The sequence below is a fragment of the Plectrocnemia conspersa genome, unplaced genomic scaffold (assembly GCF_051122295.1).
Source record: "Plectrocnemia conspersa isolate PC_06_02 unplaced genomic scaffold, ASM5112229v1 ptg000004l, whole genome shotgun sequence".
Lineage (NCBI taxonomy): Eukaryota > Metazoa > Arthropoda > Insecta > Trichoptera > Polycentropodidae > Plectrocnemia > Plectrocnemia conspersa.
In genome coordinates this window covers 6425384-6436976 of record NW_028277168.1, presented here as the reverse complement: position 1 = coordinate 6436976, position 11593 = coordinate 6425384, and the positions used below count along the sequence as shown (strand labels likewise).

At 30.1% G+C, this 11593-nt stretch overlaps 1 protein-coding gene across 1 annotated transcript; it reads right to left on the bottom strand.

The window, feature by feature from the left end:
• Nucleotides 1–6597: 6597 nt before the first annotated feature.
• LOC148235737 (116 kDa U5 small nuclear ribonucleoprotein component) lies at nucleotides 6598–11380 on the bottom strand. The gene is made up of 15 exons (XM_088184115.1): nucleotides 11306–11380; nucleotides 11009–11208; nucleotides 10716–10945; nucleotides 9923–10168; nucleotides 9748–9854; nucleotides 9542–9683; nucleotides 8772–9478; nucleotides 8487–8702; nucleotides 8289–8424; nucleotides 8025–8223; nucleotides 7596–7738; nucleotides 7400–7536; nucleotides 7196–7316; nucleotides 6937–7129; nucleotides 6598–6864 (listed from the first exon to the last, which is right to left on the bottom strand). Exons 2-15 carry the CDS (start codon nucleotides 11197–11199, stop codon nucleotides 6702–6704), a joined length of 2931 nt encoding a protein of 976 aa, XP_088040241.1. The 5' UTR covers nucleotides 11200–11208; nucleotides 11306–11380; the 3' UTR covers nucleotides 6598–6701.
• Between the last annotated feature and the right edge of the window lie 213 nt (nucleotides 11381–11593).

Genomic DNA, 11593 nt, shown 5'->3' with positions numbered 1-11593 from the left:
CACTCTCCTTGATATTGTTTTAAAGAACATAATGCAAACAAATTATGCTGCAATGCAATTCATGGGAAATTAATGTTGTTTATATAAAAATGGTCAACGCCCTTCAAGGCCCTGCAGCATCCTCCGAAACATTCGGATGAATTTGTCCGTGCTAAAAAATATATACATATGTGTAATGTATATATATAGTTGTCATGCTAAGGCATACGACTTATATGGGTATTTTAATCACATAAATATAGGTAGCAAATCCTTTGAAAATTCAACTCTTGAGAGATTTATTATAACGCACGTTTTTCAAGCTCGTATATTAATCACATGGTAGAAATTATCCTAATCTGTAATCCATCATAGATAATCTTACATTTATAAGTCGAGAATAATAATTCGTATGAAATTGATAAAAAACGCATACGTACCATTTTATTTATGCAAGTTATTTTTACTACTAAATTATCAAAATCGCATAATCAAAATTTCTGGTTTTTTTTCTACAATAATATATATTTTAATCAACTAAAAGTAAATTTTAAGTAATGTATCTACGCAACACATACTAGACATTAAACTATAAATGTTTTAGTTTTAATAAATTCTAGGTTCAGGCACTTAAATTAGATTAAGCACGTTTAGAACCTAGCACGTGAACAACCTAGATTAAGCCTAGTTAAAGTACGTAACTAATAGGTAATAATAGTGAATTTAAGTAAGTGCTATTTATACTTGGCTTATGTGAGACACAAAGACAATTATCGCCCAGTTTCAAAACGTTTGTTGTACATTTTATGAGACAGAAAATTTGGTCCACGGCGACAGGATTAAAATTGCGTGAATAACTCTCAGAGATTTATTTACACGTTGAAATAAGATACGTACAAAATTTACAGACATATGCACATTGTATGTACATTTGTACGTATGTATATACATATATGTATGTAAAACATTTTAAACGGTACATTTTTGCGAAAAAATTTTGCATCATGGAAAATATTTGAAAACCGCATTGCACTGTTACAAGAGTCAATAGCCGTTGTATAATAATATATCGTAACAACCCACGCAAAGGGTTTTGACAACTTTTAAATCAATATGGATATAAAAGGATATGTAGGCAGAATTTGTTGCCAGGTGATCTTAAATTTGCTCTAACACACTAATAATCACATGAGGTTTTAAACATTAATTTCTATACGGCATGAAATGACTTAGATAATTTTAAAGCATTGATTGAAGTATTTAGGATAAAGAGTTTAATAGGAATAAAGTTAAAATAAACAAGGAATTTAAATAAAAATTAAAATATATATTATTTCTATATCCACTTATAAAATTCACACGAATTTACTTAACCACTCAATCACGTAAGTCACATGTTGATTTTATTTAAACAAACTATTTTTTTAAAACAGGTTAACGAATTATTTACAATTTTTTACAAGTTTTATTCATCAGTAAACCAAGTATTTTATATTTATTTTTAGAAAGAGATACTGACGCGTGAATAGAAATAACTCTCTAAAAGATCGCTGGCGTTGAAAGGGTTATATAAAAAGTTTTATATATAAATGACCATCTGCAAATACACAGCGTTCATCTGACAATCCAATATAAATTAATTCTAAAAGCTTTTAATGAAATTGACGCACTGAGCGTGGGAAACAAAACCTATTATGTATTAAGTCATCAGTTTTATGACACACTAGAAGATCGCTAGCGCTTAAATAAAAATACAAATACAAGAAATTTGTTAATGGATCTGCGCAGTTTAATTGTATATGTGACAAATTATAAAATGTGTATTATTAATTATTATAGATTTTTATGAAAGCAACAGTGTAGTTGTAAAACACAACATCAGTATGATTATATAGCCTTAATACTGTTTTACCACATTTATATTTTTTTTTAATGATATAACTATATCTATATGCTAATTGATAAAACATATAATTTAAAAGATATAATGTATGTATATTATATGTTTAATTTTAGCAGGATATATATGTATATTATATGTATAATTAATTATATGAAATTATATGTATAATTTTATTTCTCAGGAAAAATAACAAAGATAAAAATAAATAAAACCATAATAAAGTCATTCACTCTAAAAATAAATTATTTCTGACATTTAAAACATTGCTAAGGGTCGATAAAATAAATCGTTTGTCAAAGGTTAATTTGTTATACTAAAACGCTTTGTTTTTATTGTATATGAAATATTACATAACACATAATAAATAAATTATAATTAATCAAGACGATAGGGTTCGACCTCACGCTGCGAAAAAGGGAATATACAAAAAGGGATATTATTATACCAAATATAATATAATACAGTATAAATTACAGGATAATATTTTTGGCAAACCTTTGGTATGTGATAAATCGAAGCGTTCAAGTTGTTTGCATCACCCTTTGCTATTGAGGAAAACCGCGGTGCGGATGCGCAAATTGAGAAGATAAGAGCAAACCAAAGAAAGTACCAAAATCAGATAAATATTTTAACGAACGGTCGTTCCTGCTCGGTGGAGTCGATTAATATTAAAAGTTTCGATGAAAAACATCTCGGTATGGAACCGATTCTTAAAGGTATCTCATCTTAACGTTATCTTTTGGGATGACTTTTTAGATAGCACCTTATTGTAACGTCAGGCGTTTATTTGTACAAATTTTATCATATCACCTGTTAAAATATTTTTATCGGAAGCGGTTAAAGTAATAAAATAAAAGTGACGTAACTAAGATAGCTTTTCTTGGTCCTGTGACTGAGTTGTGTTCATATAAAAGATTATTCACAATTATTTGATTGATTTTTCTTACTTTTATTTCAACAAGTTTATTGATTACAGTAAAAATGGGAAAAGTGAAGTGAATATTTGTTGATCGACATTGCTATTTGGATTCAATTAATCCATTGTCACGAAGAGCACATTTTAACTTTTAAATACATATATAATAAAGAGGTCTACAGCTAGTTATATTTATACGAACTAGATATTTTTAAGAACATCACAGAAATTAATAGCAAATTTATAAAAATATATTAATAATATCTGAATTTCCTACAATAATGCACTAGTTGCGTCATCCCGTTAGACACAAATGGCATCAATAATAAAAAAACGTGGCACAAATCTTTGATCATTAGTGCCCAAGTGATTAATTTGAAAAATGGCACAATTAAACTGATAACACAGAATTCCAGACGTCGGACACGCCGATTCAGCTAATTTATACTCACAAAAAGAATCCATCTGTTGCACTTTTTATTCCATGTCAAAATATGGGCCCAACATAATTCATGGCGAAGGCGGGGGAATTTCGACTTGGAGCGAATAAAAAAACGCATCGAAGGATTATAGCAAAAATTGTGTCTCATTTTAACAATGGATTCAGAGCTCGTATATCAAAGTGTCCTGTCCCATTTTTCAGATGGTAAGATAGTGACAAATGCACCACCGCTAGTGTGTTTAATTTCCTAATAACTCAAAATGAGATCACTAACGACGTGACTTAAATGCACTTCTTTTTGCGTCTGATATTCCATTAACTTTATGAATTATTCATATACACTTTAAAAACTCTGATTGCCAATGTCAATATAAAGTGATATTGAATGCGTATTTCTTATCAAAGAAGGAGAGTCGTGATAAGAAATAATACACGAATACAATTAAAAGCATTATAGAATTACATATATAATCAAATGTGTACAATATAACAGAATTAAAACATATTTCACACGACTGAATTAACCACCAAAAGCTTTTCTTCTGACAATTTGCCTGTAATAAAAAAGAGGTTTATACAATAAAATTAAGAACATACGCGACAAAAATGACCTCAAGTTGAATGCAATATTCAGGACTTTACCTTTTTTTAAATAAATTTATATTGCACACAAGTATATTTTGCATCCATGTCCAGTTATTTATTACTCATGCTAACTGTCTTTATAAAGAAAAATCAATGTAAATTATATAATATAATAAAATATAACTGTATCTTTGAACTTGAATATGTGTGACGTATGAAGTGACCTCTATTATATATATAAAATAATAATATTTTTAAGGAGAATTTTCGCAATGTAATACATATATCTAATACGAACTTTATATATTTAGGTTAGGTCTTCATTATATAAATACAAATATAAACACAGTATGTGGCATGATAATAAAAGGGTAGTCTCAGTATAATTTGGTCACTTTGTGGTGACCAGATGTTCATAGCTTACATTTGAAACGCAACTGAGGTACTTGGTAAATTTAAAACATTTCATACACACTACATGTTTAATAATGCTAATAATGATTATTTTTAATTATGAGTAAATGTAAATTATTCCGCCTCCTCGTAGTTATCATCAAAAACATACTTGTGTCTAACAAGCTCGTTGATAAGCTAGATAGCTCGCGAAAAAGCTTTTCTTTATGACATATTGCGACAATTTTGAAGAAGATGAAGAGATGTCAATCAGCAATGATAATGTTTATGTATTATAAAAGGAAAAAAAAAGATGAAGAGATGTCAAGAAGCAATGATAATATTTATGTATTGTAAAAAGGAAAAACTCACTTTTTGGCCTCGGAGCCCGTCGCCGGGAATTCAAAATTTGAAGATTTCATTACGAAGATTGTTTTATGATTGTTTATCTAATTTAATCATTGTATTCTTCTGATCCTCAACACATTATGTATATATTTAATTTTCATAGTTATAACACACCTAGTTAATATGCAATCCGATTATTTATATTTAGTAAAATGACGAATGAATGATAATTATTGTCGCGTAGCTAAATTTTATTATTAAATAAGAATCATTTAAAACTGTTGTCATGGTACTGCCGGCCATCTTGTTTTATATTTAAATACTTATTTTTTATTGGTCGAAACAACACAATGCATTACCGGTGCCTCAAAAATCAATGAAGCAAATTCAAGTTTTATTTTTATTATTATTTATTATTATAATTAAATATATTTCCTTCAAAAGAACAAGCAAAGAAAATTATAGTGTCTTTATTTTGGGATGAACGAGGGGTAATTTTGTAACACAAATGGAACATTGTTACCAGTAAGATATGCGCAGATTTCCTTAAAAAACATTTTCTACCTACAATCATATCATAATGACGTGGAATTTTGAGTAAAAGTTTTCCTGTGTTACTGTCTCGCGCAATATAGGATCTCTGGTCACCATTGCATAAAGTTTAACTTCTTGAAGATGATGATTAATACAAAAAATACGTTAAACATTTTTTCATGTGTTTTTTTACTTAACATTTAAAAAGGTGCGACTGTACAAATTTTCCTCAATTAATCACGATTCTCGTTTATTTATTTTATGTTTACTTAACTGCATTTTATTCATTTATTTTTACACCTAACCAGTAGTGTATATTATATGCCCCTTTATAGAAATAATCTGAACAATAAATACAGTAAAAAGCAGATAGGCGCTAATACCCATAACGTCTATTGGTAGTAAAAAGTACAGAATTTAATTTAAAAATAAATTCAAAATATTATTGAAATTGAGTAATTTTTGCAATAAGTACAAATCCTCATTTTTAACTTTTAATGCATATGAAGTTTTTTCACAATCAATTTTAATTAAAGCTTTGTATGCATTATAAGTCAACAGTAAACGGTGGTTCCTACAAGTGAAATATGCTTATATACTAATTAAAATTACTTTTTAGTAAAAATTCTAAAATTTATCACCTCAAAGAACCTAAATAATTTCGAATAATGTATTAACTAAATAAATACGAAAAATTACCATGAACCTCACAAAAATTTAACACCAACAAGACACGTTTAGTATTGAGATAAACCATAAAAAAGAATAAAAGTCGAATAGTTTACAATACTTTTTAATCATAATATTCAGGCAAAAATGGTTCGTTTTATTCTCAACGTTCAAAGCATTTCAGCGGCAATTCTTCGCGATATATAATTCGTTTATATTGCGAGAGTAATAAATTAACACCAAGCTGAACCAATAATATTTTATATATGTACAGTGGAACCTTGACTTTTTAAGATACAAGCATTTTTTTTTAAACTTGATAAGCAAGGTAAAATAAATCTATTGCATAACTTAAAAAAAACTATCATTATTTATTTAGGTAGTATATATTTACCATTTCAATCACCATTAATCCATTTAAATTTTCATCATTGAAATGGATTAATGGAATTTCAATTAATTTCAATGGGGAAAAATGATTTGTCATGCGAGTAATTTGAGTTACGTGCTCCGTCATGGAACGAATTAAATTCGTAAGTCCAAAGCACTACTATATAATTTAATATTTTAAAGCTAATTAATCTGGGATGTCTGGTCATCCCAGATTAAACAGTAATACTATAACAAAAATATTATTTTTTTCAATACAAAGATAGTATAATAGATGTCTAATTCATCGAAGCAAGACTCATTACCTTTATTGTCATGTACATCTTGTTAACAAAAATGCCAATAAGTAAATAATTTCAGCAAAATTTTCATGTAGTTTTTATACGTTATGTAAGCAATAAATCTTACATTACTGAGAGGATGAATAAATCACTATTATTTCTTATCAAACGTTTATTATGTATTATAATTATAAAACTGAAGACAATAATATTATTTTACATTAAACTTCATCTTAAACATTACATTACAATGGAATAAAATTATAGAGGATAATTTAGAAGCACATCTTGACGTGCCAACTCCAACAACATAGGATCGTCGAAGAACTTATTGATAGACACGTCTTCGCTCAAGCCTTTACGTCTTCTCGTTTTGATCATAAACTCTCTTGCCAAATGAGTTGCCGGCTGAGGCTCCAATGGTCTTAAATGAAAAAAAAACATTAATAATCATGTAATTTGTAAAAAAAAAAATATAAAAATATATAAAAAGCACCTTATCACAATGCTTTTGTCCAAAGGATCACCAGGTACAATTTGCCAATGATGGAACACTTGCAGGCAGAAAGCCTGTCCTTGCGTATGCGTCCTCAAGTCAGTTTCGAATCCGAACGAATCGACAGCAGGTACAAAAGCTTTGATTGTATATAAAGGCGATCCAGCTACTGGAGCGTCTTGTGTTACATGTCCTGAAATAATATTAATCAATAAATATCCATAGTTGATCTTTAGACATATTATTCATAATTAAATACCTCTCCTCTTTGCAAGTACGGTATAAACAGCAGACACACAATCGGCAGGAGCTTGTACTTCCACGAATAAGTACGGTTCCATTAAACGAGGTGTTGCCATCAAAAATGCAGAATATGCGACCTAATCCATTAGAAATGATTAAAAATACAATTATTATCTCGAAACAATTTACAGATGACATAAATATAATATAATGAATTTACTCTTCTAGCAGTTGGAATTATTTGACCGCCTCCTCTATGAAGCGGCTCACCAGCTATAACGGCATCTAATATCTTGAATTTAACGTTTCTGATCGGCTCTTCGCATAACGGTCCTTCTCTAGTGCCCCATTGGAAACCTAAAATTTTTTTTATTAATAAACATATATTTTTCTGTATAACTTATATTCAAAATTACCTTGAACAATGCTGTCTTTCACAGATGATAATAAAGCTTTGTCTACTTCAGAGGGGAGTGTATCATCGACGAGAATATTAGGACCTGTGGCATCAGGACCGAAAGCCCAAATAGAACGAGCAGCTAAAAGATCCCAATCGTATCTATAAAATTTAATCGCAATTTGTATTAATGAAAAATGAAGTATTGAATAGTAAATAATATTGTCTTTTTTTACATAAAATGCAGAAGAATTGAATGGTCAGTAATGCACAAAACTATTTTAAAATCAATATTATTATGGATATAATCCAAAGATTTCAATCAAAAACAACAGGATGTTTCGTGAGGACGATGAAAGAAAAGGTAAAAAATAGATTGAGGTTACATCCGAATGTAGGTTGAATATAGGATAAGAAATAAATTTAAAATGATGTAACACTTATGTACCTTGTCTGGAAGAACTCCCCCAATTTTTTCTTGTTCCATGCAATAGACACAGAACCTGATTCAATATCTTCGGCTAACCCTCTTTCGAGTGGTTCAGCTATCATAGTCAATTTATTACGTCTGTTAGGAGTTTCAGCGAAACATTTGAGAGACGATGTTTCAACTACAGTCTCGCAGAAAGCCACAACAGGATCAGCAACTATAATTCATTAAATATATTAAAAACCTTTCTAAAATAATTAGTATAAATAAAATATTAAGAACCTTTTATATCAATCTCTGAATACATCTTTCGAAGATCATGCATCACACAATCTAAATAAAGTTCACCAGTTCCGAGTACGACGTGTTCACCAGATTCTTCAACACGTGTCGATAAAAGTGGATAACTTTTATTAACCTATATAAAAAATTGTTATATATTACTACAATAAATTGATCTTAAATCAAAAATAAATTTACTTTTCTGAGTCCATCGAGCATCTTTGGCAATTCGGATGGATTAACTGGTTCAACGGCAATCTTAACAACACTTTGAGTGTTAAATTTCAAAGGACGGAAGATGTGTAAATCTTCATCGTCTTTGTATACTCCGACGATCGTGGAAGTCTTCACTATCGGCTGATCAATACCTTCGATTAAGACCCAATTTCCGGCCGGCACGCGATTCAGTTCAATCTAAAATAATATGTTAAACATTACTAATCTTTAATTTAATATACATTATAAAATGAATCTCAATCATACTTTATAACGGGCTTCATAAACCCATAATCTTCCAATGCTCAATATCCTCGAATCTTCTTCGTCTTGTAAAGAATAGTTTTCTCCTAAGATTCGTACTTGTTGTCCAGCGTGTAAAGTGCCTGACATGACACGAGCCAAAACTTGAAAGAATGTGCAATCGTCGTTCGGGTACATCTTTGTAGAATGAGCTACCAGTTTTCCACCCTGATCGCAACATGACATGTCTGTATATATATCGCTATTCATCGGTCCTGTATAAGTATGAGCAATCTTTGTCGGAGCATTTCCTAATGGCGATTTGATGTGTTGAACGCACATGCTCACAAAACCACTGAAATCGCCGAAGAATCTACTGCAAATCAACCGCAGTAAAGGCCGGATATTCAACTTTGATTCTTCCTTTGTCAATTTTATACCCAGCTCTTGCAAGACGTCGTATAGAGTGCCATCGACGTCTCCGACAACTTGAGCGAATATTTTATACAAAGGTTCCAATATGAACTCAACAAAGCTCCTTTGAGCGGAACTGTGTGGAGATTTCTTTGAAAATTTCCTCGTTTTCGGATTGAAAAATATATCACCCCACAACAGTTTTGAAAAATCACTGATGGTTATTTCAGTTGCGTTGTAGAAATTGCAATAAATTGACGCAAATGATTCCAGAGTAAAACATACGTCGTATTGTGATGATGCAAAGCACACATTTCCTATGAAAAATATTTTTTAAAAATATAGCTTTGATAAATAATAAATTGAAACCAGATAAGTACCTAGAAGAGGAGATATGACTTGAGGACTGCCTTCACCGGAAGGTGATGCTGCAAGCAAAGAGTTAATTTCGTCCACGATGTGCTTCAATTTGTAATAAGCGTCTTGTGGTGGCAGTTTTAGTTCAAGAATCAAACGATCAATCTAAAATATATAAAAAATAGTCATAAAAAGTTACAGGAATAGATTTTCTCCCATTATTACATACCTTATTTATGCATAGTGTAATCGGTAATTGTTCTTGCACGGCATGATTGAGCAATCTTTCCGTATTTAACATCACACCTTCGGCCGCATCCACAAACAATACGACACCTGTAAAATTGTAATTAATTAGTTAAAGTTTTTACATTAAAAATAATAAAATTTAAATAATTACATACCATCAACTAATCTCATAGCAGCTGTAACTTCATCGCTAAAGTTAACGTGTCCAGGTGTATCGATGATGTTCATTAAATACGACTTTGAGTTAATGTTTTTCAACAATAAAGTGACAGGCATTGATTTGACTGAAACAGCTCTCTCTTGTTCTACCAAAAGCGTATCGGTGTAACGAAGGCCATGTTCTGTAGTACTCAATCCTGGATGAGTCTGACGAATCAAGCAATCAACGAACGAAGTCTTTCCTGTGATAAAATTTAAATTAATATACCTAAAACTAAATTTATATACTTTGATTTATAATACGTTTGTATTTTTTTAATTTTTTTTGTTTAATTTTTTACAAATGTAATGATTTTTATTTATTGTATTATATTTATTGATGAAGCAAATTCAGTAGTTGTCAACATTTTATTATAAGCTTTTTTATTTACGTCTCACTTTTATCAACTTATGATTATTTAAGAGTAATGTTGCTTTATTGGTAAAAAAAATTAGTGGTTCTCAACATTTTATTACAATTTTTTATGTGGATAATGACACATAAAAGGGATTTAGATTGTGTATGTAATATATGTCTATATAAGCATTTTTCTCACTAAAAATGAATGATATTTAAACATTGTTGATAAATACATGTTCCGCCGAGATAAATAAATATTTGATCGAAATTACAAACATTTACCAATAAGTATGAATAAAATAGTTCATAAGTAATATACACAATTTTTAAATATTTTTATGATAATATAGAAATATTATTGATGATACACATTATCCATAATAACATACCATTATGCAAATGTCCAAGAAGTGCAACATTTCTGATTAATTCAGTATTATCCATCATATCTGCCAAGTATTCCATGTCGTAAGTCGTCTCCGGAAGTTCCTGTTCTCGCACTTGAAACTTTTTCCTTCGAATCGGTTCCACTAGCGGTTGATCAAGAGCTTGAGTGTCTTCTTCTTGCACAATTGTTTCTACATCTGGTCCGTATACTTCTAATGCATGCGGATAATATCTAAAATACAAATTTACAGCATTGCTAATCGTCTATCATATATATCTAATGCTTAAAACAAACCTTTTATCTTCGTGTAGCACAACGGCCGTCGGAGCTGGTTCTGCTTCTGCTTCATCGTCTTCGTCCATGGCATCGTCATCTTCCCTAAGGTCTTGTCCAAGTCCACCGCCCATTCCCGCGTCATCGTCTGAGTCGGATTCCAGCTCGGGACCAACATAATTACCAAACTCATCATAGAGTTCTCCGTCCATGTTTTAATACTTAAATCATACAAGTTGCTGTTTAATAACTATATATTTCGGAATATATGTGTAATTATCGAATATGTATTAATATATAGCTGTAAATTTCACTTACAAACTATATTTTGATGTTTTAGTGTGATGCTGAAATACGCGCGTCTCTGAGCGTACACAACATAACCTTACTTCTGCCGGCTGTCATCGACTGTCTTAAGATGTTTAAATTTGGCCATAAACTACTTTAAAATACTCAATATTAGTTATTATATTTCAATTACCCACAATAAATATAATAAAAACTCATTAGTATGATGTACCTTTACCATTTTTTAGTTACCAATAACTAACATTAAAAGTTATTGGAAAAAAGATAACAATTGCTGTGTTTATCTGCATAGTTGAT

Excerpts from the sequence above, each read along its gene's own strand:
- LOC148235737 (XM_088184115.1), bottom strand. The coding sequence starts at position 11,199 with ATGGACGGAGAACTCTATGATGAGTTTGGTAATTATGTTGGTCCCGAG. Across the intron at positions 7,739-8,024 it reads GGGGAGTTCTTCCAGACAAG|ATACGATTGGGATCTTTTAG; the intron begins GTACATAAGTGT and ends TAAATTTTATAG. Across the intron at positions 7,130-7,195 it reads CGTACTTGCAAAGAGGAGAG|GACATGTAACACAAGACGCT; the intron begins GTATTTAATTAT and ends ATATTATTTCAG.